Source organism: Tigriopus californicus, chromosome 1 (genome assembly GCF_007210705.1).
Source record: "Tigriopus californicus strain San Diego chromosome 1, Tcal_SD_v2.1, whole genome shotgun sequence".
In the NCBI taxonomy this organism is placed as follows: Eukaryota; Metazoa; Arthropoda; class Copepoda; order Harpacticoida; family Harpacticidae; genus Tigriopus; species Tigriopus californicus.
The window spans coordinates 12,561,585-12,577,129 of NC_081440.1; the positions used below are offsets into that span (position 1 = coordinate 12,561,585).

Sequence of the window (15,545 nt, forward strand, 5' to 3'; positions counted from 1 at the left end):
CATAGAACTATACAACGCACTAAGAAATGATTTACGTTCACGCAAAACACGTGACAACTGCCCTACTCTAGAGTTTATAGAGCATCTTTGTTTTAATTGAACTGCAGTCTGAGGGTGATCTAGATTCGTGATCGAAGTTGTTTGAAATAAAATCGTTTGTTTTAGCTAGACGTCTGTATGTGGAATGTTCTTTACAATTTCATTCCATTTGACTAACGACAATTCAAGGATGTTTAAAAGAACTTGGCAAGGCGTGAATAAGCGAAGGCTCCCTTAAGTTCTTCGTGTGGGAAAAGACAATGAATGATAACAAAGGCCATCCTGATCCTACTTATTATGGTCTGTGAATTCCTCCGTTACACTAGTTTGCTCATTTGACACCGGAATCGTTGGTTCTATTAAAATCTATTAATCTTCATCCCGGCTCATCTCATTTAACGGAACGCTTTAAATGGTCAAGGTTATTTTCATTTTGGACTTCTCCAAAGGTGAAGAGGCAAAAATCTTATTCGATGCAGATTTTCTGGAATTGGTAGTTTGCTCTTTGGGAGCTGCAATGGGAGGCCATCAATTGTGAGCGCAAATGATAGGATTGGCTCCTAATTTGGTTGCCTCGTTTTGATTGGAACCTTTGGTACAATCTTTGGAATCAATCAGTTAACAGTGTTGACATTTGAACTGATGAAGCTAAAAAAAAAATACGCTCCTTGTCAAGAAAGACAAAAGTTGAGTACAGATTCTGGTTCGATATATTTATTGTAAACGTTTATTCTAAGGCTCCAAATTCCAACCTTTAAAATAGTTTTGTGTTTTTTCGACGGCAACGGAACTATTCTTTTACTGTAACCCGACCCAATATCTTCTGTTTTTTTGCTACTCACAAACCACATTACGTCTTGTCAATTTAAACATCATATGTTCAAATTGTTTTGTGCCATTCCAATTCAAAACTGGTTTCGGTCATTGAACTAGTTTAACAATATTTTTTTGTCCCAATTCTAATTGAAAGCCTGGACCAAATCGGGCTTGTCTGTCCATTTCGCTTCAAAAGTTCTCAAACGCTCTCAAAATTTAAAACTTTATTTCTCCTTTTCTCTCGTTCCGAAAAGAACAAGATTAAAAAGAAAACTTCACATATAAAGAAGGATTCTCTCGTATTTTCCGGTCCTCCTTCCAACTTTCACCAACTTACTCAATGGAGGACGTGTGCGGACGAGTACTTTCCTCCGTCTCCAATAGCTTCATCCATCCAGTCTAGGGTCAAGCAGGGTCACCCTGGACAGAAGATTTCTAAACAACATATCCAACGGAAAATCGTGTATCAGAGTACCAAATGGCGTCTGCGTCGTTTTCAAATTTCATCCTCAAATGGCTCGTGGAGTGCCAATGGGTCCTCCGTGATTTTTGATTCACCTCGTTGCGGAACTAGGAAACCATTTTGCCAGATTTCCGCATGCCAAACGCATCTCTCCCATCTAATATTTGAGGAAGAAGACCCAACTCACGTGAACAATGAGTTTCATGTGGGGAAGTTTCTCTCATGTTTGATTTATTAGACAAGTCAAGAATACCTCCAGAAGGGACTTATCTGGAGGGAAACCTGAAATGCCATCTTATCTCAGTTTTTCGGCTCTCTGTGAATGAATAAATGTCCCTCGTGTACCATTTGAATAGCCAAGAGGACCAGGTGACGAACGAGGCCAAGGGAAAGAAGAACCATCCTGCCTGGATAAAGGGATGTTGCTGATGGTTGCAAAACAAACTCGTCTTGTTTTGTTGTCATTTGGCCTAGGGGCGGCTCAATTTCAGGCTTCAGTCAGGATCATCTTACACTTCATACACTACAGAGATGGTTAGAGAGGCCATTTTAAGGGAGGGGCCCTTTTGGCTCCAAAATATCGGATCGTAGCATCAGTGATGGTTGGAGAAGATGCGCGATGCTAAAACTTCTTTGAAGACACTTACGATTCTCTCGGATGGAAATAGCATCGTTGAAGGGCACTTCAAGGATTCTGGTTTGAGCGAGACTGAGGCTGGGCCTTAATATTCATTCCCTTCGAGATATTAAATCTCCACTTACTTTAATCTCTCCGAGCTCTCTCTCTCTCTCTCTTTCTCTCTATAGTGTGCCAACCGTCGACTTCCACCGTCCCCAGGGACGTTAAGGAGATCCAATGAGTAAATGAGCTCATCCTGGTCCATGAGTCTTCTACCTCAGTTCTAACCTTCTCTTTGGCCTGGTTTCCATCAACTTGCCTGTTTGCTCTGCTAGGGAACACGATGATGTTGATGAGATGCAGCCGTGAGTTCGCCGCATTGGAACCATGGCTCGCATAGCTCTCTTAGCTGAGAGGATGGATGTAAGTCTCCCTAATTTGTGAGATGACTGACTCGTAACGCATCGCATGTCCCAGACAAGCATGTCGTTGGAACGCTCTGGATTTTTCCTGGCCAATTTGGGACTTTTAACGAACACCATCCATCGAGTTGCACCAGTCAGGTGAGCCTTGGAACGCTTTAAAGTAGAGCGAGACAGACATACCTAACATATACGTATATGCCTTGCTTTTCGAGCATTCTTTTGACTTCAAATATTCGCATGAGAACCAATTGGCTTCGTATTTGAAGGCGACGCGACGCGTCATAACAGTAATGAGTCGCTAGAATTTAAAGTGCCAACATATAATTATGCTCTTGGCATTTTGTATTATGACCACAAGAAGCGCCAGCTGTAACAAAAGCCCAGGACTCATGTTCATACATCTTCATCAAAGAGCTAGGTGATGATGTTAGATTGTGGTTTTCACTTCCTTCCGAGATCGCCTTTTATCTTCTGATTGTGTCACGAACAAAGCCTTGCCTTGGCTCATTGTACGTAAGGTATATTCATTTACATTCACCCCCAGGAAACATGCATGACACCAAATTCCACGAGGATATCCAATCCAATTAGTTTGTCAAGGGTGGCCAATTATAAATTTCCAAATGGCGTCAGGTAATCAACAAAAAACTGCAATTACAGTAAAAGAAGGGTAATTCATTGCTTGCTTTGACCATTGGAATGGAAAATGATATGGTGACTGAATACATAGTATCAACATGCGATGATAGAATCCAATGCAACAAAAAAAAACGACCATCCACTGGGTTTCTATCCCTTTCAAAGTGATTAGTTCTGCTTGGAATAATCATAGATTCAACCCCACAAGGTATTCACTTTCTCTTTCTGCCCATGTGTGAATTTCAGGTATGTCAAATTAACTGTACACAACATATGGTGAAAATTCCTTGAAAGAGGTCAAAATGGCCGGTTCTCGGATTTCGACTAATTATAAGAATATGAAAGAATATGACCTTGCCTTTGAGAGTGACACAGTTGAAATCGAGAACAATAATCTGTCTGTTTGAAATCGGTAAGCTCGCATCCCTTAAGAACAGGGACTGCGATTTTTCCATTTAACGGCAAGTTGTTGTTTTTAGATGAAACAAGTGTTGCTAATTCAAGGTTGCCAATATGTTCGTATAAGCTCGACCAAAACTAGTTTGAATCAACGTCCAATTAAAAATGATTCAGTTTGTTACCTGCCAGAACCACTTCCAACTTGGTACATGCCCTTTCCGAAGACCGTCCAATTTGGCCCGAAGTTTTCGTATTTGTTGATTCTTCAATGACCCTGTGGACTCCCGTCGTCGCTATGATTGAGACTAGTTATTTATCCCACATTCCCACATCATTATCATCATCGTTGTCCTTCTAAAAGTTTGATGACTGGCCAAAGTACTTCAAACGGCAAGTGAGTGTGTGAGTGTGTGAGTGAGTGGAAGAAAAAAATTATAGTGGAACGGAAAATCGATAATTGTTTGCTCCAGTTCCGGAGTTAGCCTGCCAGGCATTCTAGCCGCCATTGTCTCTTGATTTCTGATGTAATATCCCCACGCACATACGTAGTAGACACCCACCCACCCGATAAAAGAGCCTCAAGGAGCTCGAACCCACAAACTGAGAAAAGAGCCCTAAATTGAAATCTGCGGTTTTTCCTCCTTTAGATTCAAAATCTACGTAGAACGCTAGTTCAACCCAAGGGAGTCAAACGCCTCAGAAAGAGCAGGAAAGGCATCCGGAGGCTTTGTATTTTGGCCCGTAAAGACCCTCGTAACAAAGACATCATCCATTGGAGTTATCGAATGAAATGTCATCAATGTCATGGGAAGGGTCTGTCAAGGGCTTTGTCGACTTCTTTATTTGCTACTTGAACTAATGGCACCGCTTATTGCGGAGAATTTGCTTTCAAAGACGGTTATGACCGAGCATGTTAATGCGGACTACAAAGGTGTGCATGTGGATATTTTCACGAGAAGGACCAGTTTTCTGGCTTCAATGTTTTGTTGTACAGTCAGTCGTTAATGTTTATCAAAGTACTTGGTGTAGGTTGGATGACTATGTCATGTTTCATGTACTTCCAACGACTTGCATTTGAGTCCTAAAACTTTCTCAAAACATTTTTGGGCGTTGAGCACAGCCCTCAGACAGCGGGAAAAGTTTTGGGAGATTAGTTCACAACTTCAAAGAGGAGGAGCACAAACAGCGATCTTTTCATCTCGGAAATTGTTTCAAAATAAGCGCCCCCATTACTTTGACATTAGCCATTAATCTCGAGCTTCCCAAGGCTCATCTGATCCGGACGAACTGCCCGTAGAGAACTTGAAAAGATCCACTCCTACCAATCATTCTTTCTAAGCGCCAATGACCAGTCCTCCTAAAGAAGAGAAATGAACTCGACCGAAAAGCGTTGCTTGGGGCAAGATTTCACAAGGTCAACCACTCGATCCGAGGGAACCATGTGAGTGAAGCGGGTTTTGGTCCTCAGTGAACAGAACGGAAGACGTTTCAGACGCAATTAGAATAGGGTCTATCTCTATCCCCTCTGACAACTTCACAATGGACATGTTGAGCCATAAAAGAGGCCCAATTCGTTATTCATATTCACGATTCGGTCGACGTAGAAGTAAAGAGTGGGGAGTGAAATTGGTTCTTCAATGAATTGGTTCTAACCACTTTGAACTCGAGGAGTTGAAAAGGGAAAAGAAACGGAAAATCATCTATCTGGTTGAGATTTGAAGCGAGGAACGATCAGATGTTGCATGGGTTCGCTACCATTTGTTAGGAAACCGAAAAGGCATATCCGCCATTTTAGCTCGGCTCATCAATAAAGAACGAAATGCTGTGCCGCTTCTGGAGGATTTTTCCTTGAACATAGATAGGCATGAGGCAACATATGAGACGAGTTATGAAGAGGGGAATTTTTATGGCTCAAAACATGCCGTTTCAACGGCCCTGAAACAGAGGGATCCAAGGTCGAAGGACCAGTTTGGTTTCATCTCCACAGCCTCAGGACCTCAATTCTCTTCCATGGCTTCGGGAAAGGCGTTTCCTTGTTTGCCCATCAACTCGATTGATTCACATATGGACGGCGTAAATCAGCAATCTGTTTCAAAAGAACACAAACTCTCGCCCTCAGCTAAGTCGAGACATTTTTCAAACGCAATTACGCCTGGCAGTCTAATCAATATGTTGATTTTGAGAACTGTGAACGTATAGAGTCTAGTTAAAGGGCAGGAATTGTCCCGAATTGTCTCACACCACTCCGTTATTCACACCAAAAATAACATGTTTCGAAGGAACCGTACAATCCTCAGGACGCACACGAACGCATGAAATTCGAACCTGAATACTTGGGATGCACCAGAAAACCAACCAACTAACCAACCAACCAACCAGCCAACCAACTTCCTGCTTGCTCACCGACTTTTAATGCCGACGGTTCTTCGCGGATCCACTTTGGTCATGCTTGGAGTGCAACGACAAGTTTTTCGTACGTAAGAATGATGCCTACGGGAATAAAGCCAAGTGACCACATCTCTCAAGTGCCCTAGAGTGATTTGCAACAAACCAAAACACCTTCTGGATGAGTTCTTGAGAACCTGACTAATAACCAGCTAGTTCAAACTAAACCCGGATCCTTATTCACCTTGATGCATTAGTAATCGATTTTGTCCTCAAATTTGGAGAATTCGGGAAAATTTCCGTTCGAGCAGGGTTGCCAACGATCTCCGTTACAAAATATCGGGTGTTGCAAATCAGTTAAGAAACCAGAAAAATCACCTGATATCTGACTTTGAGGTTTCGAATCTTAAGATGAACGGGAGAGAAGTACCAATTACAAAAACAAAATCGAATGCGTGTATGTGTCTGACACAAATAGGCATCTGTTGCAAGTCTTGTCGTATAGATCAAATTCATGTTCAATCTTTGAACGAATTTTGGATTAGGCTTTGAGCCTTAAAAGCAACATGTCGGAATTGGCATGTTGCTTTAATATTTCCCATCCTCCAGATGAAGCCCTGTCACTGTCAGTGACAACAAAGCCAAATGGAGTGGCACGTTCCGTTCAACTTTTGGGGGAGGCTGGTTGTTCCTCACCCAACTAAGTCTACAATGCATTTTTGATCAAGGTCAGAGGTTTGAAGTGTTTCCAGGTTTTTGCCATCTCTTGGCAGCACCTTCACGGTGAATTAAAATGGAACCACCACCACCTCCTCCTTCCTAAAACAGATCTGTGTGTGTGTGTGTATGCTTGTGAGGAAGTGATGCGATCAGAGTATCCAATGGGGTGTATATTAGGTCAATTTGGCCCTGACGTACTGGGCCAAATCTGATTTTCTACTCTAGGTCCTTTGTAATAGAGGTTGTGGTGATTTGAAAGTGGTGATGGTGGGTGTTCAAGGTTGCTAGCTAGCTCTTTATCAAAGAAGGCGTTGAGGACACTTTTGGCAAGAGACCTATTAGCTATACCTCCATGGTTTTCAATTTTCAATCAAGTCTTCCTCAGTGGAATAGCTAGAGGCCAGGAAGACACAGATAGTATAGGGACCATCAAATTTTTGTGTTCCAATTCTGACATTTTTGGTGGCAGTCCACCCACCTCCTTCCTCATTCAACCACTTGAGCCATCTGGAGGTTTTCTCAGAATCATAAAAGATGGATGCCACTGAACCATCATCGCTATCATCATCCACCATCATAGCAATTTGCGGTCCCATTTCTGCTCGCGAACAAAATTGGTTTTCGTCGCACATCCTTCGTCGATTCCTTGTGCAAACCTCTCGGAGAACGAGATCCTTTCGGCTAAAACAAATTGCTACCATCTCTCTTTGGCATTCGATATTGAATGCATTTGAACACCCGTATGTCCAGGTTTGCTTGAAATTTCCGACTGAATTAGTCAATCCAGTCAGAATCAGGTCTTTGCCGAATGCTACCCTAACTACGAATGTTTTGTATTTGTGCGAGGTTAGGAGGTCTGGCTCTATTCAAATCCTCAATTACACGATCCGTCAATAGCTCAAGTTCCCTTGATCAGAAAATGATCACAAATTATGGGTTGAAATTGAGATTTATGATGAAAAAAACAGTTCACATGCGCCTCTACATTCCTGCCGTTTCCCACTTCCAGGCCCTGACTTTGAGCAGTCTTTTTTCCCTTGACAGCTATTACCAAATGTTGAAAGGTGCTTCCGTTTGATATTGAGTTCATATCCTCTGCCAGAATAACATGCTACTTGATGTCAAAGGTGGTGGCCATACCGGAAAATATAGCAGAAATAACCTTCTTGACGGTCAACTTTGTACGAGAAAATATGCTTGACTACGTTTTGGTAACCCTAACGGACACATACTCGTACCAGCGTACATGTTTTCGAACAAGTCGGATTCTTTTTTATAAGAGGGAGGAAATACTTTGCTTTGTTCATCCAGGTCAAAGGAGCTTCTATTTGGGATCGAAAAATGATTACGAAAAGTCAACCATGTCAAAGACTGGGTTCGAGGGACAAAAATCACTTTCTCACCCATTGTTTGAGGCATTGAAAAAAAAGAGGGTTTGTGTCCTCCCATAGTTCGTGTACAAATCGCCTTAAACGGCCAAAGAAGTTCTTCTGTGAACAATGCGAGGATTTTATGCTTTCATGGAATACCATTGTGAAGGGTTCTTGGATGAGGTGCTTTGGTCAAGGCCAAGTTCATCCACTCCACTCGTAATCCACTGAAATTCCATGTCAAGTTTGGGCGACTTTCAACTCAATGAGGCCATGAAAGTTCGAGACCTCAGCAGATCAACGGCCATATCTTGAATATAAATGTGGGCTCAACTCCCATTTCACATTCAGAGTAAGTGCGAACAAGTCTTGCCAAACGAAGTCGGTCGTGCATTTCCCGATTGCAACACAAGGAAGCGCTATTCTAGGAACTGGATTTTTATGGTGGGATCCATTCTCCCAGGTTTAGTTTGGATATTGCATACGTGGCCAATCCTTAATCAAGACAATTGTGGTGGAAATTATATTCGGTTAGCATCTCTCTTGAACGGCGGAGGGTGGTTTTCAGAAGCTCTGCGGTTTAATGGCTCCACCATTGGCAATCAATCATTAGTTGGCCTGATTTCACGGTGTTAATGGGCTGAGCCTTGGGCGTGACCTTTTCGTAGAATTGAAAAAACGGAAGCAATTCAGAAATAGGCTAAGATATGACCTTCAGTAAAAGGACTTTGGATTTGATTTGCATAAGCAGCTGCATGCACGATTGGTCAAGTCTTTGAATCCAAAGCCAGTGTTCTCTTTGACCTTGATCTTCATAGGAAAATCTATTTCGACCTCGTTTCAAGTTTGGAACGGCAGGTTTTCAATTAATTGTTTTAGACACTCCAGATAACTTTTAATTGCTTCTCATAAACTTTCTGTTACTAGATTAATGCTACCATTCGGAAAAGTGTCAAGGAATCCAATAATCCTGAGAGTGACGTGAGCCGTTGAGTGACTATAAGCAATAAGCTTAAAAGGGATATGACAAAGGCATTATTGAATTTTCATAATACTGATAGAATACCAATAAGTTTAGGACAGTACCAGACTAAGTTTTATGCGTAGATTGAAGGATTGAGATTCGTTGGGAACGATTCCTTGGAATGATTTGGACTGCTTTGCCAGTTCCCCTCCAGCTCAATCCCAAAGCTCAAAGCTAAAAGGCTAACAGTACCATTAAGGTGCCGACAGTTTGAGAGATGAAGGATGATGAGAATCACAAGTCATGTTTTGCATGCCTGAACACTACAGTCTCTTTGTTGGTTATCCAATAAGTGCCAAGAGTCATCATCTATTTCACATTATGCTAATTCTGGGCCGGTTTTTTCTACAACAGGGAACAAATAACCGAATAACTGGCATCAAATCGATCAAGCTTGAGGGGACTTCTGATCTAACGCTGACTTTTGACAACTCAAAAAGTATATCTGAGCGACACTTATCAATTCATGTTTGTCTTCTTGCTCAAGCTTTTTTGAAACAAGCGCTCATTAAGCTGATTACACCTTGAAACATTTTCATTTGGAAGCCGATTCCGACGTTATCTTGAGAATATTTTTGCTTTTTGATGAATGGTTTTCGAAACTATGCCCCGTTTGTTTGACGAACTGGAATTTTGACGTCAACAATTTGGTCTCTCGAGGTTTTCGGGGAATCGGTCGGTCAGTAGGGCCTCAGGGCTCGGTCGAAAACCCTCATCTAGATCAAAACTGTGGCAATCTACCCGGAATGATGTGACCGGCCGACCATGGCACGCAATCACCAAAGGTTCTGTTTGCATATTCGGCTACCTGGCCAGTCTGTATTCGTAGCGGCTAACCTGGACATTTTCTGCGTCTTTCGACTCAAAACCCACCGCACCCTTGTGGACTTAATTCCAAGAGTATCAGATGACATAGTGTGGATAGTTATAAATCCATGAATTGTGACTTGAACAGCTTGCGGGCTAACGACTTCACTCGCAAGTATCGTCCATCCAGGCTCTCAATTGTACCTGCAACCGTCAAGGTCCTCTGGCAATGAAAACTGGATCTGGATCTGTCACGTTGCTCAGCGATGTTCGGCTTATACGACATACACTACATTTGAATGGGAAATTGGCTCTCAAAGGACCCGCTCTGTTGGACTCCCAGATGGACAAATGAGAATAGTACTATCATCTTTTGAGTGTGTTTTGATGCGAGAAACCAGATAATCAACCTCTCTCTCTCGACCAAATAAGGAGTACGAACACAGTAAGGTGGGCAGGACCAGACTGAATGTCAAATTGGGAGGAGACGAGGAGGTGGTTCTTTTACGTAAGGAACTGGTATTTTCTCCTCAACAATGTCCACTTTCTCCTGGCTGAGCATCCTAGCCACCAGACAAGCTTGGGTTGAGGTTGACAGGAAACATCACAAAAGCATCATTTTCTAAGATTATCTATCTGTGGGCCCTCTGATGTCAATGCCTGAATCGATCTTCAGCTCCCCAGATCGACATGTCTACGAAAGACTAAGTCGTGATTGAGTGGAAGTGAAATCCATGCCACTTGATTGAGCCGTTCAGGCCCAGTGGAAGTGATAACTCTGATTGCTAGTTAGTATGGGTATACTAGGTACACAAATAAAACTTCGATAAATCAGATCTGTTCAGCTGAAATCACCTTGAGCTCCACGCTAACAATGTGTTGTTGTGGAGGGGGATTTGAACCTTGGGCAGGGATGCGATTTCGAAAAGAGCTTGGCCAGACAAAGAGGATCTCTCGAGATGATCGCCGGAGCAACTTCTTGGCCTTGTTCGCCATTGATTCGCTTTAGATTGTTTGAAATGAGGCATGACTTGTTCTCTCTAGCTCTCACTCTCTCACACCATCGCCGTTCTGGTTGTGAGTGTTCATGTGTGTACAGTAGAACAGAGAGAAGGGGCTCATATTTCATGAAGGTTGCAGTATGTAGGAAAGGAAGATAGAAGTTGACAATTGACACCCCAAACAGTCCATTGGTTAGATCCCATTTATTACTGACAACTATTAGCGAGACTCAAGGTTGGTCGCCTCCAAGGACTTGATGCGCCCAAATTGTGAAATCGCATTGAAGAATGTCCAATTTTGTTTGGCCTCTTCATGTCTTTGATGATCATTTTGCGGCTGTCAGTTGACATTTCGGTCGATATTGTACTGTAGAAGCTGTTCGAACATTAGTAAATGTCAACATTATACGACAACGGCAACCACGTGCTCGATTTACAAGTCTAAAAATCTAGACCACAACGAATCCAACCAAATTAATGCATGTTTCGGATCCTCTATCATTCTTCGTTTATTATCAACGAGCTTGTTAGAGGGAAATTCGAATCCACCAGACATGCTCGAGTGCGCTCAGTCAAAAGCATAATGGAGCAATGTTTCGTTGAGCTATTTTTTACTTGGCATTTGAGTCTGATGCATTGTTTTCAATTTACATGAATCTCTGCCATTGCCTTCAAATCACGACAGGGACTCTTCTCTTGAAAGGGCGGCATCTCAAATGGAGCTCAAGCTACAAGTTGAATATCCAGATTCATGCAAATTTGATTCCCTAATTCACCTTCGATGATGATCATGCTGACTGACGTCTAAGACGCCACAAATCCTCGAGACAATTGCAGGGGATTTTGTCGGCATTTTTTGGCAAGTTCTCTGCCGCTTCTCATTTTCAAGTGGGGTTATGTGTACCTACGTACGAATTTATGTTTATTTGAAGGATTTTCCAAAATCCCATATTTGGCAAATGAAGCACCACAAAAATATCCTCCGATCTATAACAGCATTTCTGTTGAAGTACGCACACAGATTCTATAATCTTGAGGAGACACAAAAAAACTGGGTTGAACCCGTTTCGATATATTTTTGTTATCGGAATTCATTTCCTGAATGTTCAAGTTTAAGCGACCAATAGATCAAGGCATTGTTGGGAATGCTACGGCTCATAAAGTACCAAGTGGTTACATATTCATGCTACAAAAATTGCACTTTACACGGACATATTCTCGAGGGAAGGGGACTAATTGTTTTTATATGGTAGACTGTTTTCAGAACGGTATCAAACCCTCCCTAGGAAGATACCTACCACCATTAGCTGAAGCGTACCAATATAAAACATCCATGTTCATGATACTTACTGTTTTCAATGATTTAATGACAACATCGATTAGCCCCAATTACTTGAAGAATTTTTTCCACTCACTAATTATTTGATTATTTGAAACTTCTTTATTCAAAGCCCATCCACATTGTGTCGCTCCGACAACAGTTCAGTAGATTCGCAGAAATGGAATGAAGAACTTAATTCTAGCAATTGTAGGTGTGTCCCGGCCGAAAAAAAACACTTTGACCAATTTAGAACACTTGCGACGTGCCAGCTAGGATTCTTGGGGGGCCTAAAATGGCTTCACATTTGGAAGCGGGGGCGTTTTTATTGATAATTTCGACCCTGAAATAAGTCGTCGTTGGTTTCTTAGTACGATTCGATGAGCGGGATTTTAAGCTTGACATTGACGACACGTCGCGTTCCATTCGTCATCCCGCTAAATTCCTGGAATGAGTGAGCAGGATATCTTTTTCTTCCCAAAAAAGTACCTTCTTTTCAGATGGGTTGACCTTTCTTCACACTTCAGTGGATTTTGGACGATTCCGTTGTTACAAGCCGTTTTCTTTCCCTCATCCATCAAGGATCCAAAACATGTCTTTTTTTATGTTAACAGAATTTCCTTGACAGCCTCTTCTCTTCAAGATGGAAGCAAGTAGTCGAAACAGGAATAAAAGGATGCTAGAATGAATGACTGAATGAATAGCGAGGGATTCTCTTACTTTGACTTGATACTCCTGAGGCCTGAATGGCAATTATCCCCACCAAGAGGACAATTGAAATCCGCGAATGGGTCATGGCTGCAGGTCGTTCTGAAGCGACAATCTGACGCTTCCTGATCAGCTTGTAATTAATTTGCATTGTTGTCGACGAATTTGAACTCCCACCAACACTTCACCAATCATGGAACACCCTCTTATGAACTCTTTCAGACACTATTGAACCCTTGAAACACTGGCAATCAGTGAGAAGAGCGGGGGAGAACGGATATGTGTCAACCCTCCGGTTCACATCACTCACGCACTCTATCTTCGGATCCAGTCTTTTTCTCAAATCCACCCTGAGACACCAACCTGAAAAAGAGCTCCTCACAAACCAAGCTCGGAGTCGGCTTTGACAGTGAACAAGAATCCTGATGAAAAGAGGTCTTGAACTTGGATCCTGCGCCTATCGATGATCCACTCACTGCATGCACGTAGCACACTACTTACTGGCCCTCTGCGACTTTCAGCCACGGATTCAAAGATCGAGGGTGCGTGGTCGGACGGCGCACTTAAGCTGAGGGATGGATATTGCGCTCAACCACGAGGTTTCTGCGCGCTCCAAAACAAAGTGAGTGAGTGACAAAAATGCAAGAACTGGTCACTCAAGCCATCTACTTCCACGTACTTGGGTCAGCGGGACACCTGCTTGGATGAGACTTGGGTTATGGAGGAGCTCAACTGGCCCATCCGGAAAGTGAGATTCACAATACCAAACGTTGAAAGCCACGTGAGTGGCTGGCCAACACAACAAGCCGGTTTTTACCGTCCAGTCCTTGTGGGTTTGTATAGCAAACTGGAGTGCTTTTAGCTGAACCCTGGGAAGCCCTCAGGCTCATGCTTAAGGACGACCAGTCCTCATAATTCAAATATGTTTCCATGTTTCCCATTCTTGCTTTGCAGACAGTGATTCGCTTTGACGCAAATGCCTGGCAAAATCTTGAAATAGAATGCTTCTTCGCCAATTTGGATTACTGACATTCCAATCGCAGGACTGATTTGGAGGCTAAACCTAAATCCACATTCCACTAAACACATTCCGTTATGGCACATCAAAACAGATTTAATTTGATCCGTCCACTTGTATTTAGCTATCCTGAACCCCTGGGGGGCATGAATGATGACCTAGAAATGTCCGGTTGCTTAATTTGCATATGTGGACCGCATCGGCCCAGTTTGGTTTGGTGTCTTGCCCCAGGACGACTGCATTGCTTTTGTGCTCGGAAAATTCTTCGTCATTCATCAGGTCTGATATTGATTCATATTCATAATGAGCAAGGTTAACGACTGGCACCGATTGGTGTGCAAACAATCAAGCAACAAGATATCCTGAGTTTCTCCCCATGTGTGAGTTGTATATATCGGGCTCAAATGGCGAGCATAATCGGCCAACAATGGATAGCGTCGAAATCACCCACTGTCGCCGCCAGGACGCTATCGAGAACAAGGAAATTATTTCCAGTCTGGCCATGTGATGTTGGTATGGATGACTGGATGGATGGATAGATGGATGGATGAATACCTGATGGTGCGTGTGGGACGTTCTTCCAACGCGAAGTGAACACTAACATGTGTCCAGATTACGTGGGGAATGAGGTGGTTTGTCCAGTTAATACGACAAGGATGTGTAGAGCGAATGTCTAAATGCTTAAACCGGATAGGGTCAAAATCGGACACTTGGCCACCCTCTATTCATTTCAAAAAGATCAGACCGGTCTGTCTGACCCCCCCTGAGGGTGCCATCTGTGGGTGCGCTATTGGAAGAGCAGTGGTCCCATCTACCGCATATCTGGTTCCGTGATTGTTGCCAGATAGATTGTGGGATGTTACGTTGGCTTTGGTTAACCCCAACTGTTTTTAATCTCAGGCAATCGTTGAGGAAATGATTTGAACTTTAGGGCCAAAAACCACAGCAAGTTAGTCCACTTGTTTTTTCCTCATTCCCGTGGTGTCCAAGTCCATGCCAGAAGATCAAGTCAAGCCTTCTCAAGTCAAAATAAAGTTTCCTTTCTCAATTTGGAATGTGACGAGGCCAGCATCAGCATGACAATGCGAGGTTTCTTTCTGTGTACTCAATGGCAGACTAGTAGGTACAATCTCCCACTGGGGGTCTTGTTTGAGAGTTCATCTTTTGTCTTTCCAGAGAAAAACGATCGCTGAAGAGTGGTTTGGTTCACGAGGAAAAGAAACTGGCTCTGATAGTTGGATAGAGCGAGGGAGGGAGGAGGTGCCAAGGCGTAAAATTGAATACTTGACTTAAAGAGCATCATCGCCACATCCCAGCGAATCAAGTGAGAAGAACGAGTACCTGGTCTAGTGCTCAGATCGTGGTCCTACAAACGACGCGCACAACTGAAGAGCGTGTTTGACGCTTTTCTTCCGTCATTTTCCCCGCATCTCACTCAATGAGGTTTGCATGACTGTTGTGAATCCACGGATTTTGTGATGGCGTTCATTCGAACCTGCTGAGCGCAATTCGCTTCCTCCATTCGTACATATGCATGTGCAAGTACCAGATCCATTTCACAATGCGTGATTCTCAAAACATAACAAGGACAGCAATCCAAGGCAATTGGTCTTCATATTGTCATACAAATAGCTTTATTTCAAAATTTTACTCTGATCCCAATTTGACCGTGTTGCTCAGGTGAACGAAACAAAATTTGGCCGTTTGATGTTGCCAAGAAAATAGAAGGGGCCATCATTTGGAGTGGCGGCCAAGCCAGCGTTGGTAAATGTCTCCGGCAGGGTAATCATTCCT

The 15,545-nt window shown here is 42.9% G+C and overlaps 1 protein-coding gene across 1 annotated transcript in view; it reads right to left on the reverse strand.

The window, feature by feature from the left end:
• The window catches only part of LOC131877447 (uncharacterized), a 52,026-nt gene extending 38,913 nt beyond the window's left edge, over positions 1 to 13,113 (reverse strand). Inside the window, exon 1 of the mRNA XM_059223138.1 lies at positions 12,746 to 13,113. Coding sequence (XP_059079121.1) covers positions 12,746 to 12,884 — 139 coding nt within the window. The 5' untranslated portion in view covers positions 12,885 to 13,113. The remainder of the gene's footprint in view (positions 1 to 12,745) is intronic.
• Positions 13,114 to 15,545: the final 2,432 nt, after the last annotated feature.